Here is a 25,790-nt window from a genome sequence, read left to right on the forward strand (position 1 = left end):
AGTAAATAAACCAGAACTAAACAAGCTAAAGATAACTAGCAAAAGATAAATAGCAACTGCAGTCTTGTAATAATTCATATTACATGTACAGTTCTCTTTTGATGCGTTGTTTATATAAAAATATTGATTTCTGCAGCTTTAAGTTGCTATTAATACTAGATAAACTCTTTAAATCACTGCCCATTTGCAGGGGATGATTTAAAGAGTGCTACAAAAATGTAGACAGTCTCAGAAACATATTTCATAATTAGGTTTATATAATTAACTGTAACTGCCAAAAACCTATTGGAATCGAACTGCGAGAGTAATTAAAAGGAATGAAACCAAAACACCTGCAAATGTTATTTAAAGTCCATCTTCTGCCTGCAATAACGCTGTCTGCTCATAAATCCTAATTAGTTCTTTACCTCTGTTGCCATCTTGCTCATATTTTCTGATAACAAATCACAGAGCTATTTTTATTTCTGAAGCCAAGTCAATTAACTTACCATTTATTACTTTAAAAACAAAGTCAGAGTTAATTCCTGGAGTAGAGGAGGGCTTGGAGGCTTGAAGGTACAGTTCACCCCAAAATCAAAAATACTTATGTTTCCTCTTACCTGTAGTGCTGTAGTGCTGTTTTCAGAGGTAAAACATTCACTCATTTTACTGCATTTAAGCCTCCAGCCTTGCTCATATTAATTTGTTTTGAGCCCCCTGAATTGGAGCCATCTAGAAGCTGCTCCTGAAGCGTGTTACGTACTTCTTACTTACTTCTGCTCTGGAGGGACAGCAGCACTGTCTCTAACCTCTTCTCTCAGTGAACCTACTTCTGTCTGGTTGAAGGATACAGTTCTCGTCACCTGTCCGGTTCCTGGGCGGCCCGGGCATGTTGAGGAGGACAAGCTTGGCCTCTGAGGACTTTTTGATGATGACTTCATTCAGCCGGAGCGCTGTGTGCATACGTCGCACGTTGGACTGGTTCCTGAGTGAAGACAAAGCAGCAGGAAATGAGGTCAAACTGCTTCACGCTGGTGGAGGCGTAGATATGCACTATTTCAAAACATGATGCGAAGCATTTGGTGACTCTAAGCTGGTCGAGGTGACGGATGCTCATTCACACACAAATATTTCATCTCCATCTGCTCATGTGGCCGAATTGGTCAGTATGAGATGTGAATGGACTGAAGGAGGTTTATAGGAACTTCAATACTTACAGGTTCTCCCACTCACTGCAGCATGGCAAGAAGAGAAGCACATGATTATCAGAACTAAGCTACAAATGTTCATTTCTGTGAACCTAAATCCAAGTTAAAAAACCTTATAAATCCTTAAACAACACTCTGGCAGACCTCTTTTGGCCCTACATTGTACAGAAAAAAAAGACTCTGGAGACTTGAGGCTCTTTTTGTCAGGAACAAGAAGGTAAGTCACCTTTACAACAGGCCAAGGTTCAATGAGCATTTCAGAGCACTCACGGCTTCATGTTGAAGATGTCTTTGATGCCCTCTGGTGTGGCTGCGCCAGGCGGCTTGGCTGGCTCACCGTCGCACTTCTCAGTCCAGGTCATCTGGACCTGCTCCCCGGGGCTCTGAGCCCCCTCTCCGGGGGTCAGCGGGGTGGCGGGGGTTGCGGGGCTGGTTGGGGTGGTATTGTCATGGATGAGCTGGACCTGGTCAGGGGGGGATACAGGGGAAGAGGCCGACTTTGACTATGAGACGAGAGGAAAAGACGACGGATGTGGATTTACATGTACATTACATGGGAGGTTGAAAGAGTCACATGTGGACATGTAGGAATGCAGGTCAAGTCACAGAGAGCCACAGTGTTTGACAGACGGGGAGGAAAGAGAAGTGTTATTAAGGAGCTTTATGTTGAGCTTTGTTTTGTAGTAACATGGGCTGTGATCGAGGCAAGAAAAATGACTCTTTATGACATTACCTTAAAAATAACCTGCAGTTGAAGCACAAGATGCAATCAGTTCAACAAATTATTTTGATGAACACTAGTGCATTATAGGAATATTTCAACATTTTAGGACACATACTTTTTATTCCCATTCTATCTGAGATTTAAACAAAAGGAGGATTAACGCCACTCTCATGTTTGTAGTGAAATATGAATCTACAGCCGACAGCACGTCAGCACAGAGAGTGGAAATAGGTAAAAGTGTTAGCTTGTACAGGCTAACTAGGAAGTTACTGTGTCCTGCTAAGAAAAAGTCAACAAATAACTAACTAATAAACATTTACACTTCCATTTTGGTACATATTACAGAAACAAGATAACAGTCGAGATAGACCTTTTGATTACTTAGCTTTAAAGGTACTGTAAGGCGGATTTTAGTAATCTTGGGACAGAGCCATGCTAGCTCTTTCCCTCTGTTTCCAGTATTTATGTTTAGCTAAGCTAACTGGCTGCTGGCTGTAGCCTTATTTAACAAGGTATCGATCTTCGCCGGGGTTGGATCGCGGTGGCAGAATGACTCAACACAGTATCCTAGACTTCCCTCTCCCCAGCAACACTTTCCAGCTCCTCCTGGGGGATTCTGGGGCATTCCCAGGCCGGATGGGATAATCCTCCAGTGAGTCCTTGGTCTGTCCTGGGGTATCCTCCCAGTTGGTTGTGCTTGGAAAACCTCCAATGGGAGGCGCTCAAGAGGCCTTCTAATCAGATGCCTGAATCACCTCAGCTGGCTCCTTTCCACGCGAAGGAGCAGAGGCTCTTCTTCGAGCTTCCTCCGGATGTCCAAGCTCCTTACCCTATCTCAAAGGCTGAGCCTTAGAAAACATATTTCGGCTGCTTGTATCCGCAATCTCATTCTTTCAGTCACTACCCACAGCACGTGACCGTAGGTGGGGGATGGAAGGTAGATCAACCGGTACTGCCAGCTTAGCTCCCTCTTCACCACGATGGTCCAGCACAACCCTAACCCTGCAATACTGCTGACGCTGCACCTAACCGCCACCATCGCACGCTTCATTTTCCCGTCACTTGTGAACAAGACCCCGAGATACATAAACTCCTTTGCTAGGGCAAGAAAGTGATTACAATTATTTCCCAAAATGTCGAACTATCCTTTTGAATTAATCGGATGATCTTAATTCTCCTTGACTACAGTGTTTGTTTATCACATTTCATCTCACCACTCAATCTGTCACTTTTTTCCCTTCCTGCTCGCTCTGTGTTAAATCACCTTCAGGTGAGCATAAAAATGAACCTCTGACTTCAAACTGAGGTAACTGCACTCTACCTCTTCCTCGGGCTTCTCCTCCTTGCTGGCTGCTGGCGGGTCCTCTGTCACACTCAGCTGGGTGGTCACAGCGGCCGGGTTCTTACGGCGGATAGACCCTCGGGATGAATCGGTGATACTCTGGATCTGTAAGGATACAGTAAAGGAAGGACTGAGTCATACGAGAGGAGACGTTTTTTAGAAACAGACAAGGATGTGTTTTTACGAGACATTTATTTACCGCAAGCCAAAGTGAGGATAATTCCACTGCACAATAAAATATATTGACCTGCAGAACCAGGCAATCTCAAAGTTCAACGAAGAGTGTGAAGGAGGTAATAATAGTAAAACACTGCGATCAATATCTTTTATTTTCCACAGTTGTCAAAACACCATCGCGCACAAAAGCAAAGCAGTTGCTGCTGTGTTTGTGGTCCACACTGATAGAAAGGGTAAATATGCTGCCCCACTGCTCCGCTGCAACCGTACACATGCTTTTTGTCCGGAGGGGCTTATGTGTCATGGTCAGTCAAGTCAAGTCAAATCATGCCAAGCCATGCTAAGTTGGCCCGTCAAGTCATGTCATGTTTATGTGCCCATCTTTTCCAAAACAACAAAACTTTCTTACCTCTCTCTCGCGCTCGGTCTTGGTCAGGTTGATCTGTTTCAGCATCTGCGACCGTTGCTCCATCACCAGGGTCTTCTCGTAAGTGTAGGCTGAGATGTCGCTGTCGTGCTAAGACGAAAGAAACGGACAGTTGATTATTCTTTCCACATTTATTCACCAACATAGGGTTTTTCAGACTCTGTTCATCAGCCCTACAAGCACTTGGGTTGAAGCCTACTGATGTCTTAACACACTCTGTATTTCATGCTGTCCATCTCCCCAATCAGCAGGTTTGTCCTGTTTTTTTTGCCCAGGAGTGCCACTGAGATCGAAGTGGTTACAGATATTCAAACTCACCATTTCTACAACTTCCACCATGGCATCAATACGGAGGTGATAGAGGAATGTGGTCAGGTCCTTCTTCATCTGGATGCTGTTGTCGTCCATCTGGGCCACGGTGAAGATGCGCATCTTGCACTTCCTCCAAACCTGAGCAGCACAAACAACACATTTGATACGATGTGATTTTCATTGTTAAACCTTCCTGTACCAGAACCAGTACCGGAGCATTCAAACTGCACAATGAATTTAATAAAGTAGACAATATTATGAAAGAGTGATAGAATATGACATAGATTGTGTATGAACTCTTGCTGTACAGTACCTTGTGCTGGCGGAGAAGGAAGGGCAGCAGCATCAGCATGCCTCCATCGTGGACGATCCACCACACGTCAATGTGGCCCTCGGTGAAGCGCTCTCCATTGGACGGGAAGGCAGCGATGTTCTTCGGGACGAGCAGAGCCAGGTGAGCAGCGGTGGTTTCTCTGACCAACTCTGCAGAACAGACACACAGAGAGGCAAAGGTGTTAGTCGTTCTACTGCTACAAACTATTGTCACAGGATTTATTCACATTTTTATTGTTTTTTTTTAACTTGTTTTGGCTTTCTTGTTGTAGCTAGCTGTCTGCGGTGGACCTCAATGGCAGACTTTGACATTTATTAGCTTTGATTATACTATATGTTTGTGGCAGTTTGTCACTTCATCTTTTGACATGAATAATTCTGCTGTCCATGAAATATTCCTTTGTTTCTTTTCTGCTGTATTCTTATTATTAGGGAGATTTTATTCTCACTTTCCCCTCAACAGAGGTTAAGTAGCAGGATGAGTGTCTCAAAGCTGGAGCTGGTAGGAAGTCTCACTAAGATACTTTAGCAGCTCAGATGCTGGACATAAACAGAACATGAAATCTGCAGATTTTGGTTCAACACACCACCCTAAAACCCGCCTAAGGCATAACCAAAGATTTTGGATTTCAGCCTTTTCGAATGGATTATTGGTTAATTTTCTTTCCCATTGACCCACCAACAAAGTTCCTCCAGGTCTGGTGTTCGTCTCCCTGCTTCCAGTTGCGTGGCCAAGATACCAGCACAGCGTTATGTTTCAGGCCTCCCAGCCCGCTGGCCTGGAGGAGGTGGGAGGTGGCATCACGCAGGTTCGACGAGACGGTCGCTTGACAGAAGCCCTTCACCTTCTCAGTCTCCATTAGTTTACGGAGCGCCTAGAAAGGCAAGACAGGATGACTGTTACCAAGGTGCAGAGAACAAGCGAAAGGTTAGCTAAGTGCTAGCCTCTGGCCATATGACAAAGCATGGTAATGAGACATCTATGTGAATGTTGTTGCAATCTTGTGCCGAGGCATTTTGCACTGGCTTTGATTTGTGAATGTCTGGAAAGACCAAATCAACAGAATTATTTTGGGATTAACTGCATTGGCACTCAAGTTAGTCTAATTTGACACTATGTCAGTGTTGAGGAGGTGCATGCACGTGGTGCATATATTAAGAAACCTGTGGATAAATGTTTGTCCGACATGAATTGAAACAGATTTCCAGTCAGTATTGTTTTTTCTGTTAGTATAACTCTGTGCCAGCCAGCAAGTCACAGTTTCATGTCAGTTCAATTTAATAAACAGAAGAACAGAATTTGTGAGAGCTTTCTTTTCTTGAGGCGTCCTACCTGCTCTGCACGCTGGGTCTGTTCGTAGTTCTTCAGGTAGGTGCCCTCTAGAGCTGTTCCAACGATGGTCAGACCTTTGCCTGCCTTCAGCTGGTTGGTCAGAGAGAGCAGACGAGGCTGCTCCACGTTCTGCTCTGCGTCTGTGCTAACCAGCACCAGCAACTGGGGCCTGAAGAGAGAAGGGAGAGAAAGTGAAAACACAAGGCAGAAAAAAGTCGAGGAGATCGAATGCAGAGCAGGCAGAGCGGTGAAAAATTAAATAAAGTCGTGAGGATAGAAATGTCAGAGCGGGCCAAGTTACAGTCCTAGTTGGGAAAAAGAGACAAGAAAAAACAGCGCGACAGGTTGACGTGTTAATGTGAATCCAACACTTGTTGTCTGACAGCTGTGATGAGGAGAATCACATTAACGCAAACAATGGCTCAACATGTACAGACATGTTGTTAATTACTATGTTAATTACAACCACGATAAAACAATACAACGTGTGACGTTGTGATTATGTGTCGTACCTCCAGTTCTTGGTGTGTGGGGGACCTTCCTCCAGCCGCATGAGGGCGTAACGTGCCGCGCTCAGAGACAGACCTCGTATCCCGTCGCCCCACTCTTTCTCCGCACTGTGACACGGACAAGCAATGGGCGACATTTATCAGTCAAAACATAAACAATAGTTTTGCAGCTTCATCTAAATTTCTAAAGTGACAGTGATACAGTCAACACACTGAAAAAAATCTACTTTTGGCTGACAGATTGACTTGACGCAATGTGTTTAAGGATTCGGCATCGCTGGTAAATGTCAAGTCAACATGATGTCACTCACCACAGGGAATCACTGCACTTAAGCACTCAGTGTGGACGGCTCCGTGCCACTCCATTATGAGCATGGATGGATTACTGCACGGATCTACCAGGGGCCAAAAAGCTCAGAATGCCCCTGACTGATCAGTCTTTTAATAATGAGCATCTATGAACTAAATCAAATCCAAAATGAGTTTTTGTCGTTTATTTTTTCCATCATATTTCAGCCTACCGAGGTCAAGGTACCATTTCAATTCAAGACAGTAAAAATAGTGAAGCTATTTTATTTTGAACAATAAAGCCTCTCCAGTGTGAACTCAGCGAGTGTGAAGCTCAGGTGTATTTTCTGAGCTGAGAGTTCTGGTTCATCTGCATAACGTCATTTAAAGAGATATTAAACAACAACAAAGAGACACAGCTGTAATTTCTAAACAACAGCCGCAGCTTAGTGTTCTGCTTCACCTGCAAATATCCTTGAAAGACATGCAACACGATTATAAACAACGTGGCTGTAGTTATTAAACAGCGTAACCTAAAAAGGTGCAAAATGACAACGTGGCCACTTCGTTTGCAGTAGTTTTGTGTTTAGTCGGTGACAAAAAGAAATATACTTCAAGTTCATTTTATCAAGTAAACTTAAGTGCCATTAAAGTATATTACCCAAGTCTATTTTGTGTAGTGAGTACACTAATATCAATGTACTAGTAGTATACTTGCAATTGTTCTATTTCACTACTTCTTGGGACTAATTTGGCCCATTGTTGCACAGAGTATACGGCAACTATACTGTGTATTATACTAATGGTTATATACTTCTAGCCAACTTTGTAGTTTATGAAAGTATACTGCAAGTAAATAATTACTTATTAGTTGTGTGATACAGGTCCACAAGTTTATTTTATTTTAAGTGTACTGTAAGTCTTCTTTCGGTGTAACAGTAGTACACAGCTTATACTTTTTGTACTTTAAAGTATACTACCAGATGACAATACAGGTATTATTTTGAAATGTACCTTTAACTGTAGTTTAAGCTGACTTGAAGTTAACTCATATATACATTGGCAATTGACTACACAGATAAAAATTTGGATGACATATTCAGGATTAAGAACGTATTTATAGAAATCAAAATCTTCAAACAAATATTGGATTGGATGTCAAAATAAAACATAACAACGACGACTTATTATAACATACATGAATAAAACCAGGACAGTTCAGGGTTAGAAACTTTCTTTATAAGGCAAGAATACTTAAATATTAAATACAAGTATAAGCCAGATAGACTTTTCTGAATACTTGTCAGTATAAATAAATCTGCATGGGTATAACTTAAGTATATCTTTGATAGGCACATAAAAAGTAAACTGAAAGTATACTCTCTTATTTCAGTGTACTGATAGCACACTTGAATAAACTTATTTGTTGTAAGGGTAGGTGGGAGGGGTGGGGGATGTTGTGCCCATTAGCTCGTTGTCTCATAATCCACCATGATTACAAGGAGGATGTTATGTCTAACACGTGGTATCTGCATATTTCCTCAAGTATAAATGGTATGCTGTAAAATCACTTTATTGTTTTATTCACCCACATGAATAAAACAATAAATGTCAATTTTCTGTTTAAGCCCCTGAACAAAAAAAGATTTATGGTGTGAATTAAAAAAAATAATTAAAAAAAATAATAACGTAAAGACAGTAGAGACGTGCTCTCTCTTTCACACCCACCCACACACACACACACACACACACACAAAGCAAAAGCCAAAGGCAGACAGTGAATCTCTCCTGGGGTTGCGCTCCACTCACCCTGCGAACTCGATATACTTGTAGATAGAGCCGGCAATCACCATGGCGACGATGGCGTAGTACCAGGAGCAGAGGAACATGAGGGTGAGACACAAGCTCATCCCCAGGAAGGACAGAGTCCTGTGGAGATGGATGAAAAGATAAACACAGGCAGTCAGAGAGAGGCCCACAGAGACTCATTTATTTTGAAAAGCTGCTTTTTCACTCAGTTGCTGCTGAACTGACCAGTGGTAGAACTTGAAGCGAGGTCTCCAGTTTGGGGTTCTCAGCAGCGTCTGCAGAGCGCAGGCCAAGTTCACAAACATGTAGCACATCAGGAAAAACCTGCAGGACACACACAGAAACTCAGTTTAGACTTTGAGATAGTAATTTCAGCCTGAATGCAAGCCAAGGAGTTCATTGTCTTAATATCTGTCACATTCATTGGTATTTATACACGGTATTACAAAGCAGGAAAGCGGTCTGCCCTTTTGTGTGATGAGCTAAATCCTCAGCCCATAAAATTTGGCATTTTGCTTCGTTTAAGGAATAGCAGGGGACTGGCTGCTCTGAAATCTCCCACTGTTGGTTCTTGAAAAATGGCAGTGATTTAGAGAGTTTGTTGCAGTTCTCACATGGAGAGGATGGGAGCCACTGCATCGAGGGAAGCGATAAGGATGCCGCTCTCGCAGATACAAGCTGTCAGCAGGAGGGACCATGTGGGCTCTCCGTTGGCCTTTCCATGGCCAAAGATCTGCAGAGACGACACGGAAACATTTTAACACCGCCGCTTTTTAAGAGCGAGTGCTTCTTTGCACCCAGTATGTAAAATCATTAGAAAGGAAGGGAACATTATGAGTGTGAACAAGCAGACGGACTGACCCGAAGGGCGGGCACGATGCCGTCCTTGGCGATGGCCTGCATGAGACGAGGAGCTCCTGTCAGACTCTGAAGCCCCGCCCCGCAGGTGGAGAAGAAGGAGCCAATCACAATCACCCACGGTGACGGCCAAGCCAACGTGCCGATCACCAAGTTCCCGTGGACTCCCTCTCCGAACCTTAAGGAGATGGGAAAAGGTTGCTTACCACTTCAGAACACATGAATCCTGAGTATTGTATTGCATTATATATTACATATTATTAAAAGACTAATCAGTTTTAACTACAGAGTTTGTTTCAGTGAACAAGGATGGACTTACTTGTCCCTGAGGACCACACCCTCGATGCAGGCACCAAACAGAAACACACTGGACATGTCTGAGCAGTTACAGATCAGGAAAGTAAAGGTATTTCATAAAACAGGCATCGTGTTCTTAAAATGAAAGCTCTATGAAAATATTTGCGGGCATGGCTGTTCCTTCGATGAGACCTGTTTAGGGACTGACAGGACTTCATAAACCTCTCCCTTTTAAGATAAACTTATTGATTACATGACCACATTTGACATCAATCGATTTTGTTTAGGATAATATCTCAGAGATCAGTGACATTGTAAGTAATATCCCTCTGCTTTATTAACTCGTGATTGCATAGGCAGCCAAATGATGCGATTAGACGTCCTAATCACATTTGTTTAGACCCTGAGCTGATTACTCGGAGATACATGGAAGACATTTAAAGGGGCTCTGTGGAACTTCAGCGTTGCGCCGGAAGCCGGTCGTTTGTTTTTGCTTGCTGACTCCATCCGAGAAGCACTGAATAAAATCACATCCTTTGGACTGTCGCGGGGAAGCCGACACGAGTCAAACGCAAAGAAAACCACAGTCCAGCAGCATTAAACAACTTCGACAAATCAGATGTTTCCAAACCACAACATGCGTTTTTTTATACTCATTAATCTTTTGTTTTACATAATAAATAATGCTAGCATCTTTAAATTAGTTTAATATTTTCACATTGGAAGAAATTCAAAAAAACATGTCTGAAGATTCTCTGAAAAAGAAAAGGCTCACGTCGACCGAGTGGCACCAAACGGATTCAGTTGCCATGCCACCGTGATTCAACAAAAGAGAGTCAGCCTCATTTCCCATAAATTATACCTTCATTCAGCCTTTGAATTTTGAGGGATCATTGAGGACGTGCCCTCATTTCAACTATATCGAGAGGACAATTAAAAGAGGCGCCGGTCTGACACACAATGCGATGCCCCTCATCAGAATCAGACTGGTATTGTAGCAGTAATGGCCTTTCTCAGTTGAAAACACTGACCTTTAATTATCGTGCTCCCTGCAGGCCAATCAGTGTGTTTTTGTTGCAGCGGAGCAAAGCACCACAGAGCATCATCCCTTCAAGTCCTGTCAACTTTGGACCAGTGGTGTCACATATCATCACTGAGATTAAAATACAACTTGAGTGGATGACTGACTAGAGATGCCTCGTAAAAAAGGTCGTAATGAGGATTTGTGTGACATAAAAAAATCCTGTGAAGTAGATCTAAGTTATAGTGTCCTCTCCTGGCTGATCAGGTTTTTATATTTGACTCACTTCTGGCTTTCAAACATTTTAAACTTACTTGAAATTGTGTGGAAAATAAAACATTTTATTTTGCAATTAGTCTGTGCAGTGGCCCTGAATATCCTGCAGGGGGCAGTAGTAAGAGGATACAGACAGTGGAGGTGGTGGTGATGGCTGCAATGGTTCCGATGGGGATTGACTTCTGGGCGTCACGCAGGTCTCCAGAGCGGTTGGAGCCAGCCATGATCCCTGAACAGATAGTCGAGCAGCAGACGTGATCAAGGTCATGGAGATTTACACAAACACAAAATCAATCGCTTCCTTTACATGGAGAGCACTGAGTCTGTGCCTTCTGAGTGCTAACAATATAAATGTTAGATGAATAAAAATCACAGTAATCACACACCAGCTGAGAAAAAAACAAAGGTTTTCACCTGTCACAGAGGGGAAGTAGATGCCGACCAGCAGCGTGAAGAAGCTGGTGATGTCGGCCAACACGTAGCGGTTTGCGCTGGTCAGAGGGTCGTCAGGGTCTACCACAGACTCCATGTTAGTTCTGGCAATCAGATCCCCTTTCTCATAGTAGGTCCCAAACAGGTTCTCTGTGGGGCGACAGTGACGAAGGGGAGAATTGGGTGAATGTTGCATGTTAAACAGGACACAAACATGCTCTCATCCCAGACTGCAGATCTCTACACAGAGATATAAACTAATAACAGTTATAAAATACAAAACACATATTTGCACAAGTAGTCACTCCATTTAATAGAATTATAACTGGCTAAACCAGTTATAATTAAACTGCAGCCCTGGTTTTAGAAGACATTGATTACTTTGATGTTCGAGGGTCCTTTCACCGACTTTGAGTCAATAAAACATGAACATTTTCAAGAGGTGTGAATACTTTTTTTAGGCACTATATAATCAGGGATTTTCAAATGTGGATCCTCAACAAAAGGCTCAGAGTTAGCCCTGTAATAACTGCTAGAGAGAAACAAGGTTAGGCTGGCTCTGGGCTGTCTGTTGCCGAAGGGCTGTTACAGTCAGCATCTGTTACTTTCTTCTGCTTTGACTTGTTGAAACGTTGTCATTTCATACAATCTATGAAAGCCCCACAAACAAGAGGTTCAGCAGCATTGTGAGAGTGAGAGGCTAGAATTTGTTTTCCAGTCGAGAAAAGATCAAATGTGACGATGCATAATGGAAACTATTCACATCACATGAAGCTTCTTTGTATAGCATAATACATCATTCTGATCCAGTTCAGTGCCTCTAGTATTCAAATGTATGTGATCAGAACACAGTATATCAGGGACATGTAATAGATGAATCTGGTGGGCAATTTGTGTGTACCGCATCTGGCGTTGACGCCATTAAAGCAGTGAAAAAATGCAGTTACTCAGTGTCTGCATGGTTAGTTGAACTGACAACATTAGGAAGTGGCCTCCAGTTACTGACGAAGGTACCTCATATGAAAGGTGACATCTTAACTCTATCCAGCTTTGACATATTAGACATTGGTTACCACAGTAGCCGGAGCAGATAATGGTAAACAGAGATACAACCTGACAATCTGACATATTTCAAGTGATGAAGCATAATCAACCAAGAGCTGCATTTGATTGTGACGGACTCGCTAGGCTAGTCTAAAGACAGCTTGCATTTAAATGTGTGCATATTGTAGGGAGATGCTGCCGCAGTAACGGCGACTTGTCTACTTCCACAATCTGTTTTAAGACCACCTTTGCACAACAGTGCAGTTTAACAAAGCTATTTTTTCCATTTCAGGAGATAATGCTAACTCCACCAGTAAATGTTTAAAGACAAAAGACAGATAGTTATACGTGTACTGTACATGTATGTGTGTATGTCTGGATGAACCAACCTGCCAAGATCCCACTGGTGACCCCTGGGATGCCCTGGATCTCAGTCACATTGTTGGCTGAGAAGAACTTGTCGCAGGTTGCGTTGAGGAGCGGTGAGTCACAAAACATGCGCCACAGCTGGGTGGTGACTGTCCCGTTAGCCGTTTCAACAGTCTTGGCACACACGTCAAACGTCTTCCACACCAAGGTACGGTTGCCCAAGATGCACACTCTGGAGAGAAGAAAAGCACAAAATGTAAGCGTGGTTGTGGAGTGTAACTGTATCTGTGTGTGTTTGGTGTTTTGACTTCTTTAGTTATGATCCAATATATTCAATCACAAAATGTCACTGCTTGCAATTTGATTTGACTCCATTCAGCACTACAGCGGCCCTGCAAATGTAAATAGTAAATAAGTAGATAAACAAAAAGTAAACACTAGAGCACTCAGTCAAAGAATACAGCTTGTTTTAAACTTTTGCCTCAACAACATCTCTCCAGGAAGCATTGATTTAGTGATTTTTGCAGGTCAAAACAGGTCTAGACGTCTGGATTGAAAATGTGCAAAAGGGGGCTGAAAAGTAGACCTCTAGGGTTTATAACTGTTGGTTCATCATAAATCAGTACTTTAGTTGCTCAGTTCTGTAATATCATTGGCACATGGGGGAGAAGAATTGTGTGCTTGTGTTCCTGCATCAGGTGTGAATTGTATGTGCCCAGGTGTGTTTCTCTGCCTGCCTGTGGATGTGTGTTGTGGCTAATCTTATATTCTGTTGGACCAGGGGTGCTGGGAGTCAGTCACCGTTTGGGGTGCTGAGAGGTCGATCTATAGAACGACGTCAATGAAAATGGCGCGCGACATTCATGTTTAATTTGGAAGGCCGGGATAACAAGTGGTCACTCGAGACTCATGTCCAGTCGCATAAAGCCAGCTGTGAAATGAAGGACAGAGCTGTCCACTTGTGATCAGATCACCAAAGATGCATTTAAATGCCATTGATAAACAGCCCCAAAGTTTATAAAAATGCAGCGCAGTGAGGATTCAGACGTTTCATAGAGAAGACGAGCGTATATAACGTGGATCTTCCCGTTTGTCAGTGTTAACAGAGACTCCAGTTTGCAGTATAGTTCATACACTTGATGGATTAACCAGAGAATTGCAGAGTAACAAAGAAAGTTTATATTATGTGGACACTCACGGGAATACGGGAGGGTCCACGGCGGTCTTGATGACCCCGGCGTAGACGGCCAGGATGGAGAGGATGACGCAGGCCAGGAACACCAGGGCCAGCTTGTTGACGTACTTGACGCCGACAAAGACCACAGTGGCCATGGAGGTCAATAGGATGGTGCCGTACACACGCATGTTGTTCAGCAGAGCGGCCTCTGCCTCGGCACCCTCCAGGCCCTCCAGGGGAAAGATGGCCGCTTGGGGCGCTATGTAGATCTGAGGGAGAGAGGTTATGTTATTATTTGTTTTCCCCTGTATACATCCCGGCAAAGCACAGCTGTATTTTTCTCATACAAAGTTCTATACAATCTCAGTGTAGCTCAAGGGCATCTTAGCGGTAGTTGTTCAGGGAGTGTTACTCATCCACTTTCCCTCCTCACTTTTCCCCGGCCTGTCTGGGGATTTAAACTGGCAGATTTCAGGTCACAAGCTTGCTCCTCTAGCTCATTGTTTACTGCTGAATTTAATAAATTTCACCGTGGCTAAAGAAAAAAAAAAAAAAAGGCGAAATATAATAAAAGAGAGGTGAGAAAAGCATGAGGTGAGTGAGGAGGACAACTCTGTGAAGTGTGAAAACATGTGATGCTCACATTAACAGACCTCTACTGGAGCTCGAAGCAGCACACACAATTCTGCTCTGCTATTTTAATTCAGCTTAATTAAAGAACTCGAGCATGGTATTAGTATTCGAAATTAACTGCCATTATTACACTTTTACTACGGGTCAATCTAAGAATAGTCCCATCATATATAAAACGGTAAACCCCTAATTAGCCTGTCAGTATCTGTCATCAGCTTTAGATGATTCATGGCGGAGCCGTTGCATAACGTGGGAATCTCTCTTTTTCTGTCAAACGATCATTTGGTTTCCACCCAAAACAGTTGAATCGCCATGAAGGGGGAATTAAACTGAGAGGAAAAAAGCAGGGAGTCATGGCTCATTACGGTCATTCGGCTGGAGAAAGTGATCTGATGCTAAGAACAGCATATCACTAGGCAAACAAATCTCCTGCTTCACTGTGAACTGTTCATGCTTCCCAAAATAGCAGCATCAGTTTGTGTTCTTGGCTTGGGTGGAAGGATGAAACATATTCAAATCAGCCTTCTCCAGATCCTTACAATTCTGCAGGGATTGTTATTTTACAATGGAAACTAAGCCAGCTTTGACCCAGAAGACAGAATTAACCTCCAGGCATGATCAAACTCTGCATATCCATTAGAGGCATCCAGAAGGAGAATAACGGAGGAATTTAAAAAAAAAGAAAACACACTATGTTGATAACAGTGGACCAAAGTGATGAGGGCTGTTTCAAGGAATGGTCTTGTTACTCCGCCAGTGTCTTGATCGCTCGCTAATGCAGTATTTGCATAATTACCCAGTAGTCCATGCAGCATGGGGGACTGCAGTGGAAGAAATGTGGAATAAAAGGCAGAGGAGGAGGAGGAGGAGGAGGAGGAGGAAGAGGAGGAGGAGGAGAGGAATGAAGATCGAGATGAAAGATCCCTGCATTTCATCAGCCGATCAAAATTCACGTCGAAGAACACACATCTTGGGGAAAAAATAGCTTCAAAGCACAGTGAGGAGGAAAATCAACTGAAGGAGAAGAACTCATGTGGCAGAGAGCGGCGCTTGTTAGAAGACACAGGTTTTTCTTTTCACGTTAGCCAATTCACCGTTAATTTCTCTGGACTGAAGTGTCAGTGACTGCAACAATCAGACAGCACAGCAGTTTGCTCAAGGAGAACAGAGACATCAAAAACTCCTCCTGGATGATATTCTGCTCTATTAGACTTTGATAAAAAACCTTTTAAAGACACAGTGAAAAAAAATGCCAGTTGTGTTGATAAATGCAAAACACATGTAAAAAAAAAAGTTGTTTTTTTCATTTTTATGTAAAAATTCCTGTTTTCTCTTCCTCTAAAACATTGCAATATTTTAATGACTCGCACTTGAAGTTGGGGATTCATTCGGACATTTATCCGATAAAATGTGCCCATGATATTAAACTGCACTCAACCCTTGGCTCATGCCTCGTGGCCAGGGCATCACTTTTTTTGTGATGGGGACACAAGGGCTCAGATGAAAAAGACCTTTTTTTTAATGAGGTGATCGTATGAGGTCAGAGTAGATAATTATGTTAGGAAAAAATAGCATTATAGCACATCAAAATTCATTTAATCTGATTTTATTTGATTTTTAAAAAAAACAAATTATGCTTTAAAAAGATTGATGGGGCAAAACTGGTCATTTTAAAAAGCAGTGGGGACATGTCCTCAGCGTCTTCGGTGTAAAGGACACCTGTGCCTCATAGTAGTTAGCAGAGCGATATCATGGGTCAACTCTCCATAGATGAGAAGATTGATACCACTCTCATGTGTGCGCGCGCTACATATTAAGCTACTCTCAACATAGCTGTTAGCTTAGCTTAGCATAAAGAATGGAAACAGGCAGAAAGAACTAGCATAGCTCTGATCAAAGGTAACAAAATCCGCCTACCAGCACCTTTAAGGAACTAATTAACATGTTATGTCTTTTATCAAACCTCTCATCTAACTTGGCAAGACAATTTACAGTATGTCCAAAAACCTCTAACTGTTTATAAGCTAAGCGCTGACTGACTGATATAATAGCCCTGCTCCCAAACAGAAATTGGCTCACATTAAGTTAATGTCGGATTGAATAATAAAGTGCAAAACAAAATTGTATCCCAGCCTGATTAGAAAAATAGGCCAGATCTCAAAAAGACACTTAAATATCAATAACACTCTTTCCTGGTTAAATGAGAGAAGAGAAGACAGAAAGATTAACTGTATCCTCAGCAGACACCAGTGATTGGTTTTTGAATGCCTCTGTGCTTCTGGTTCTGTTTGGCTCATTGCCTCATATCATTGAACCATTTCCAACATTGGCAGCAATATTCCTGGACCAGAGCGACATGGAACCAAATCTTCTATGTATTACTGACGTAATTTGATCAAGAGGTCACATTCAGTGGCGGCAAACGCTGCACTTGCTGCACAGTGACATCGCCTTCCTCTCGAGAGCAGCTTTTGTGTCTGTGTTCCCACTCTGACAAGTCTGATGCTGCAGAGTTTACTACAGGGAAGGAAATGCTGTGATTTGAGTGGTCATCCTCTACTAACCTGGCAAAGCTATCCCATCATTTTCCCTTTCAATGCCACGGATGAATTAGCTTGAAATTGCAAGCAGGCTAAACAAAAGAGACAGTTGACAGTCCTCTACTTTACGCACATCAACGTGAACCCACTCACTGCGCTGTCATTGGTCTTTGTGTCTAATTTACAGTCTGAGAAAACTTGGCAGCTGTTCTGGAAATGTTGTCAAATTTTTCCACCCATTATTAACCAGAGTCGGTCTCAGAATAAATCTGTGGCGAGCGATAGGCCGCGCACCTGCAGAGAGATGTACTGTTTTATATCTAGAACGTTTAATTTGTTATCAAGGTTGAGTCATTTGCAGGATGAGTCCCATGATCCGGGCTCCACTCCACACTGGCTGTTCAATGCTAATCCTATGCTAATCGATGCTAATGCTCACACTGTAAATACTTTCAATGGCGCAAAATTATACCCTTAAAAAATGATAAAGCAGACACCCTGATGATGACAGTACGAGAATGCTAGAGGAGTAGAGAGGATGTTTCTCACCAGGAGGAGCTCAATGGCCCCCAGGATGTACATGGCTCCAGCGAAGGTGGTCCCCAGATAGAAACAGATCCCCACTGCTCCCCCAAACTCAGGGCCCAGGGAGCGGGATATCATGTAGTAGGAGCCTCCAGCTACACACAAACACAACCATGTTAACAGAAACACTCAGAAATATGTGTGGCCATTGTCTTTTAATGTGCAACTTTATGAATCTCTCAAGGTGTTTTTCATCACTTAAGTACATTATTTAGGAGACACAAACCAACTTATTGGATTTAAGTTTGATTTTTGAGTCGAGATGGGACGATAAAAGGTTTTATAATGAATTGCGTTAAACAATAAGTTGATTATGGTGAATTTTCATTATCGGGATAATCATGTAAATCCTCAAATGAACATCTTGAAAAAGTTGTCTAGCTCGCTGATGTACAGTCCTTTATTGGTTTGCTAATTTATTTCTGAATTGTCTAAACCTGTGGCTGAAGGCATGGCTTTCACATTGCATCCCCCATAAAAAACAAGTTACCGGTGCAATATGCAAGAATTGACCACCTGTGAAAATCATACTCCAAAAATAGGGGACAGCAACTACTAACTGCTGCTAACTGTAGCTGCCGTTAGCTAGTTAGCTCAGTTAACCATGCAGCTAGCGGTCGTATTAGCTGACTCTGCTCAGATTGGGGACAGTGTTGGTGTTGTTCACTATCAGACATTCACCCTACAAAGTGGCTCGAGGTTAGCTGGTTAGCATGCTAATTTCAGTAGATATCTCCACAACACAACACATCTTTGACATAATGCGACGTGAAATTTTCATATCAACCCGTGCCTTTATTTTTGCCACCACTTGGGGCTAAAAAATTATCATAATTAATGTCAGTTCATTTATTTTTGTGCCATATAATGTAAAGATTGTTGACAAATGCCAATTATGTTACCAGAGGCCCAAATAATGCCAGATGATTACTGAATTGTGAAATGATCAACCGGGAACCCCAGAGTTTTCATTTAATATCATTAATATATAAAAAAGATATCATATCATATTTATATTGATCAACTTATAAGGTATCTGTGTGACTGCTGCTTCCCAATAGCTGTAATTTGAGTTGTGCTGTTCTTGTGACTCATCTTTTTTTAAACAGCGTTTGTATTTCCTAACGGCGTGCAAATGAATTAACCGAACATAAATAAATAGACCTTAATCAGCACTTCGCAGCAGCATAAAGGCTGGTACCAGTTATATCAGAGACAGTTATAATTGGCATACACTTCCACACTTCACCACAAGCCTGTAATTTGCTCTGACCCCTGCTGTACACACACCAACTGGTAAGACGCAGGCCATCATTACTACATAAACTCACATTATAAAATATAAGCTATGCCACATAACGTGTGCATTAATGTGTCTGCAGACAGACACAAACACATACATTTGTTTTAACATGTCGGGCAGTTGGCGGACGTTTTATTTTGTGTAAATAACGTTGTGTGACGACGAGTTAAAGTGCACAAGATCCCAGACTAAAGCTTTAAATGTTTCTGGGGATATCAAGCTGCGCTGGGTGTAATGTGCCAAAAGCAATCAGTGAAAAGAGAAATTTAGAAGCGGACAGACTCAAACAGTGATGACTGTGTGGTGCCAGCGTCTGCTCACCCACCTGGCACTACTCCATTGGTAGCGATGGCACTCATCGAGATGGCAGTCAGCATGGTCTGCACAGAGAGGGAGGGGAAACGACAGAGGAGAAGAAAACAGAAAATTAAATCATATTTAACAACTTCTGCAAAAAATACTGTGGACAAAAAGAGTTTCTTGTAGAGTTTCTCAAACCTAAACCCTTTCAAACGTATCATTTATTGTCTTCTTTGCTAATTCAACAAATAAATGGCATTTGACCTGCTGGTGGTGCCAAAGAAAAAGTTAAACGATCACTTAAAGTCATTCAGATTTGTCCTCATGTATCACAATTTTATAACAATCCACTCAATCGTCGTTGACACATTTCAGTCTAAAGTGGACCACCAACCACAGACATTGTAATCTGTAGATAAGTGCCGCTAGCACGGCTAAGAACCATCCACTGTTTTAATATTTATAGTAAAAGTTAGTCCGAAGTTAACTTTCTAGATTCTCATTTCTTCCCAGTGATGTCCATCATAACAGTGTCAGGCCTGTGGTATATTATATCAAAACAGCCTGTGATGGAGTTTATGTAAGGACAACACAGATGCACCTCAGTGCTAAATGCTAAAGCGACATGGTTGTTGATTAGATAAATAATAATGCCACCGGGCTTGTCAACAGCTGTCAGAGCACATTCAGACAGCCAATGACAACTCTAATGTAGCTCTGGTGTGGAGAGGGAGAAAAACACCAGAAGAAATGTAAGGGCATGCTAGAATGGAGAGCACCAGTTGCCTGCAACACAAACAGCCGGCCTTCACTGCCCTGCAGAGGAAGAGAGGCAGAGACGAACGCAGCGAGTGGAAGTGCAGGCCAGAAAAATAAAAAAAGACAAAGTGAGAAATGGAGAGAGAGATATTGTGCGTGACAGTACAAAGACAGCATTAAGATTTCATCATTCTTTCAAACGCTATTGTTGAATCTCTGAGTGTCTTTTCACTTTCCTTGCACATGAAAGAGAGCGACGGAGAGAGGAAGAAGCATGAGGAGGAGAAGTGAGAGCAGGCTGGCAAAAAAAAAAAAAATCAGTGTCACCTCCTAAAACAGCTTTTAGTTTTATTTGCCTCTTTATTACTTCTCTGTAAATACTGCCTCACTGCTGTATTACTATTTTTCCAATGTCATTGTGCCTGTTTGCTAATGCATTAATTGTTTTAGTCATTGTTTCAATGTTTAAAATACAACTTTTTATAGTCCATTGTATTTTGATACAGCTGTTAGTATGTGTGAGTGTTTCAGTGTTTGATTTGTAAATAATACAACAACAATGCAAAAAAATATTTGTAACACATTTTTTGCATTCACAGCCGCAGCAACAGTGGTACGAGCCAGGTTGTTAAAATGTCAACTATGATAAACAGCTACTGTATGCTGTCAATCTAAAAAAGGTAAACACATGTCACAATATGAAGTTCAAATCTACTTTTCATCTTCTCAGACTATTAATCAGAGCCTGACAGATACATCTAATAATTGTATTTTCCATTTGATTTCATTACATTCAATTTCCAGTGAAGTTATATTATATGTCAGTTTACCAAAGAAAGTTTACAATCAATATGTCTAATACATCCAACTAATAAAAGACAAACAAGGACACAAAAAGGGAAAAAAAACAGAGTTTAAGTCTACAGCCATGCTAGCTTGACTTGAAGCCATGTCAAGGTATTGGTGCCTGTCTAATAATGATATTATTGGCTATCTTTTTTAACCTGTTCAAAAAGTTGTGATGATAAATTTCATGTGTATTATAAGTGATATTCAGTGAAATAAATGTAATCAAACAAAAAACAAGTGACTTTATAAAAGGTTGAATAAATAGCAGAGAACAAAGTGCAGCTGAGACTGAGAGGAATTTTATTATTTATACAGTTATTTGGACAAAAACCATTATACTGGCAGCGTGCAAGAGTTAACTTTAAAGATATGCCTGTATGTAAATATGTTAATGACAAATCTTTAATATCCTAAATTGTAATTCTTATTTTTATATTGTTCTTATTTTTTAAACACACTGATATAAGTGTTGGCTTTAAAAAGTCCAGTATCTCTCAGGCTCTATTATGAATTTAGTGGTTTAATGGGTTTGATGCTAAGTGCTTTGTACTCATAAATGTCATAAAACTATAACTACTGTTGTACTACTACTACAATTATTAATAACAATGAATAGCGTAATGATTATTCTTCCTATCCTATATTTTACTATTAGTATGTGGACATTGCTGTGTTGTTCAAGAATGAAATCACAACATCTTCCCTGTTACGAACATTATTTTATCTTAGAGCATTAATAAAAGCAACAGAGAGTGTGAGACGTTTCATGGGAGTCTGGTGAGTCCCAGCCGGTTATGTCGGACTATCATTGCGTCTGGCTCTATGAAGGCTGTAATGTGGTTAGTGTCACCTGAGGGCCCGATGGACTGACGATCAGGAGTGAAGACTGAGTGGGACTGGGCTCTGTTCCTCTCTCTAATCTGGTCATAATGAGGCCACAAGCTCCTCTCCCACCACAGCAGATAAGACAGTAATTGTTTAAGTGTTTTATCTGATGTGGGAAGCAGCCATGCAGAGGTACTCCATCGCATACTGAGTCAGTGAGTCACCACACAACTGTACATGGATTTATACGATTAAGACTTAATAGTACAGTTAAATATGGTTGATGTACTGTACATTAGATTTAATACATAGCTCTGAATTACAGTAATTGTAAGAAACAACAAAACTATGGGTAGAAACGAGTCATTTTCCCAAAAGCCTTGATTTTGTCTTTAAAAACATAAATAACTACGTATGATGCACATGTATGTGCAGTTTGACAGGTGCAGCTACAGTAACTATCTACCTTTCATGAGATAGCTTTGGATGGATATTATCGCTACCCATTAATCAGATTTATCATTTTCTTTCCAGTGGTAACAATGTCTACAAGACGTGCTTCTGTCTGGATCATAACAAGCTCCAGACAGGATACGGTGACCTTTCGAAACTCACTCAAGCATTTTGTCTCTGGCGAGATTGGTAATTTCACTTCTGTCCTCTGGTTAGTTCCTCATGCTCTGTCTGTCATTTTCCAGCTCTTTTTTTAAAGCGAAATCCTCTGTGGTCACTTTACCTTTACTTTTAGCACTGTCCTACTTTTGTTGCACATGACCCTCCGGGCGTCACTGCAGACGGAGACATTAACAAATGTCATCAATCGGCTGCTGTCAGGAACACAAAAGATGACTTAGACTGAGTAAATACAAACTAGTTTAGTCATGTAAATGAACCTGATGTGTCCTCAGAGCAGATGTTGTGGATTAAATATCTACAAATTAAGACTAACATTTTCTTCTTTTTGCATCTTATTTTCCCTGGTCAGATGATTGATAGCCAAAAAGCCCAACTACTTCACCCCGATGACCTCGTGTGTGAATCAGCAGCTGATTGGTGGACTGACACCGGAGGCAGCGGAGTTCTGCAGGATGAGCAGCATCTTTTTTTCCCACTGACCCAGAGCCTGTGGCCTGTTTTTATCGTCCCACTTTCAGGCAGTACAGGTAACCTAAAACTGTGAAGGTTTCAGCGTTCGCCTGATGTACACCGTACTCTGGATTGCTAACACTATGGAGCCTCTGTGAGCGCCTTTACCTCCAAAGTCACATGCACCCACATGCCTTCTGGCCTCCACGCGTGCCAGTAGAAAACGCCAGATTATGCCGCCTCGCCATCTGTCTTGTTCGTATGTGGTACAACAGCAGACAGCTTACATATCAGACAAAAGAGGCGATTTCTTTCCAAGGCAGTGTGAATGCTAGTGAAACTTGATTAATTGCTAAGCCATCAGGATTACGGGCTGAGCCCGAGGAATGTATTTGATGAAGAAGCTAATTTTCGTTTTTGAAGAAATGTCTTCGCGCTGATTTACCCGCGACACTGACTGCAGAGGACACTTTAGGTCTGTTACTTCCCAAAGCTACAGACAAACTCTGATTTGGCCTTTAATCGACCTCCGCAGTTGAGCAGAAATTGGTTTTGACAGGAATGGAGTTTTTCGCGCTGCCCTGAGAGCGAGCTTCATTAGCACGCTTCATTACACAAATGCAGAATAGTTTGTCAAGTACAACTTCATCAATTCACATACAATGGTACGGTCGATTTCTATTTTCAGTGTGCTGTTTATCACGTGAAATCCCCGCGGATGGTGAACGGTAGAAGGCAAACATGTCAGGCGAAGGTGGCGGAGGTGATTTTTACTTTCCGACTGACATCGGGGATGCAGCTGCGTGAGCGGGAGGAGAAAAGAGGTGGCGAAGCGGGACAAAAATTGGACTGTAGGTGGAAAGAGAGGGAGAGAGAGGCAGAGGAAGCAAAAGAGAGGAGAGAGGCGAAATAATGAGACAGTAAAATGAAAAAAGGGTTGGAGAAATTGAGGAAGCGAGAGAGATGAGAGTAAAAAATGAAAGGGATGAGGGGAGAAAAGCATCCTTAGCATTTAAATGAGTCACGACAGAGGGCAGACCACCCTTCCCCTCGCAGCATTTGGATTCAAGACCTGGAAGTAATGAGGAGGGCCAAACAACAGATGACTTTCCATCGAGAATATTAAACCTCATTTTATCTCACTGACGAGCCTGCATTCATTATCCGGGCTAAAAATACACACGCGCACCACATGTTTGAATATACCGGCTCGGAGAACACCGTCTGCAGTCACACACTGACGTTTTACATGCTTGTGTGTATAATTTCATGGTTAATGGAATAACGTGTCAGAGCTGTTCCTCACGCCGGCACATTCCTCGTATAATAACGGTTCGGCGGCTCGTTAATATCCTGTCAAAATGCCGCGTGACGGAGAAATAACAGCGTGGACAGATATGTGCTGCTGTGATTGAGCATCTAATGAAAAGTGCTCCGTCAGTGATATCCCATCATGCATTCACGTGAATAAAACATGGGGTCACGCTGTTTATCATCGAGCCTTACAGCACGCGTGATTCCTTCCCACTTCAAGTCCTGTGGATTTCACTAAGGTGGAGATCACTATATACATGTATGTACACACACACACACATGCACACACACACACACTCTTGTGGTGTGCTGCTGGCAACCCCTGGAGGACTGGGTGGTTATGTGTTATGTAAGGAGCTCAAGAGGAGAGAGGTGGGGGTTTCTCACACACCGTTCACGCTCAGGCTTATCGCCCCGGGGCTCTGCAATGAGCACGGTGTGACTGATAAGAAACGAGGGTGTGTGTGTGTGAGAAAGACAGAAATGGTGAGAAAGAAATGAGCGAGAGAAGCACTGAGGAACAGAATGGATGTATAAGAGGTTGAATTCTCCGGTATATGACATGCAACGACATTACAGTGTGTGAGCGTGAGAGATTTAGCATAGTGTGTGTTTGTGTGTGTGTGTTGCATGGCTTCCTTTTAAGTGTGAGCCAGCTTTGATCTGCTTCTTCTCTTTTTTTTTTTTAACACACTGCACAATTTCTGAAGCTATCTTTAGTATAAACAGAATATATTCCTGATTAGGAAATAAACATATAAACAATTAAACTGGGTTAAACGTCCCTGGAGCTGCAACGATTAATCACTTTGCCGTCAAAATAATCGACAACTATTTGGATAATCGACTCATCGTTTCATGTAAGTACATTTAAAATCAATCATTGCAGTAGATTTGTGCACTCTGTCCTTGATTTAATTTTTTTGACCCTCTTCCAGAAAAATGCCTATACAGTGTGCTGTTTCAAAGCGCTGTCTTTACTGTCACACAGCACATTATTGGGAAGCATATTGCCTGTGTGTCTGTGCAGGCAACTTTGCTATGGTTGGGATTTGAGGGGGTTGTTCTATAAATACACTCCGTGCTAGAGGAGAATCTAGGCTGCACAAACACACAGACATGCCAACATACAGTCCTGCTACAACGCACACTGCAAACCACAGAAAAGACACACAACCCTGACAGGCTGATAGACGGCACAGTTTGAATTAAGCTGCCCTGTACGACAACATAAACATACATAATAACTATTTTCTCCCGAATGGATAAAATGTAAGGCGTTCAGTTTGGAGCCGCGTTATATGTTCCCTGACAATCACATGCATCAAACAAGTCAAACACAATCAGCTTGTAACAGCCACTCAGATCACTGACAGCAACGCTGCCAATCCTGTGGGACACTGTCTTTTGTAATTCGAGTCTGAAGGCCGCGACACGGTGTCAGTCCAGCACCAAAGTCACTCTGACACATGACAGCTCCGTGGCGCTGACATTAATGGGAACCAGGGAACATCACAGTGTGTCATCATCCATTTTGTTCTTTTCACAGATCGAATGATGAATCTTTAAAATACAACTGGAGCAATGAAAGAGCGGCCGCTTCCTTCGTTCCCTTCCCTGCATACCTCAAATGGAAGCTTGTGTGGTACAACATCTCTGAAGATGGCCTTCACAGCTAATG

The 25,790-nt window shown here is 42.1% G+C and overlaps 1 protein-coding gene across 6 annotated transcripts in view; it reads right to left on the bottom strand.

The window, feature by feature from the left end:
• The window catches only part of slc12a5a (solute carrier family 12 member 5a), a 157,503-nt gene that overhangs the window by 6,889 nt on the left and 124,824 nt on the right, over window positions 1-25,790 (bottom strand). For 3 of the 6 annotated variants that reach the window (XM_084348355.1, XM_084348356.1, XM_084348359.1), the window contains 21 exons: window positions 19,302-19,356; window positions 17,638-17,768; window positions 13,937-14,184; window positions 12,759-12,970; window positions 11,308-11,475; window positions 11,024-11,122; window positions 9,619-9,676; window positions 9,303-9,477; window positions 9,056-9,174; window positions 8,667-8,765; window positions 8,442-8,561; window positions 6,348-6,452; window positions 5,836-6,004; window positions 5,182-5,377; window positions 4,483-4,652; window positions 4,176-4,307; window positions 3,840-3,947; window positions 3,233-3,358; window positions 1,458-1,690; window positions 1,197-1,211; window positions 831-964 (listed from right to left, as the gene is read on the bottom strand). In XM_084348355.1, the coding sequence (XP_084204481.1) occupies window positions 831-964; window positions 1,197-1,211; window positions 1,458-1,690; window positions 3,233-3,358; window positions 3,840-3,947; window positions 4,176-4,307; window positions 4,483-4,652; window positions 5,182-5,377; window positions 5,836-6,004; window positions 6,348-6,452; window positions 8,442-8,561; window positions 8,667-8,765; window positions 9,056-9,174; window positions 9,303-9,477; window positions 9,619-9,676; window positions 11,024-11,122; window positions 11,308-11,475; window positions 12,759-12,970; window positions 13,937-14,184; window positions 17,638-17,768; window positions 19,302-19,356 (2,872 nt within the window). The remainder of the gene's footprint in view (window positions 1-830; window positions 965-1,196; window positions 1,212-1,457; window positions 1,691-3,232; window positions 3,359-3,839; window positions 3,948-4,175; window positions 4,308-4,482; window positions 4,653-5,181; window positions 5,378-5,835; window positions 6,005-6,347; window positions 6,453-8,441; window positions 8,562-8,666; window positions 8,766-9,055; window positions 9,175-9,302; window positions 9,478-9,618; window positions 9,677-11,023; window positions 11,123-11,307; window positions 11,476-12,758; window positions 12,971-13,936; window positions 14,185-17,637; window positions 17,769-19,301; window positions 19,357-25,790) is intronic. The other 3 variants (XM_084348358.1, XM_084348360.1, XM_084348357.1) reach the window with 2 other exon arrangements.

This window comes from Pagrus pagrus (genome assembly GCF_965226575.1).
Source record: "Pagrus pagrus genome assembly, chromosome: 3".
In the NCBI taxonomy this organism is placed as follows: Eukaryota; Metazoa; Chordata; class Actinopteri; order Spariformes; family Sparidae; genus Pagrus; species Pagrus pagrus.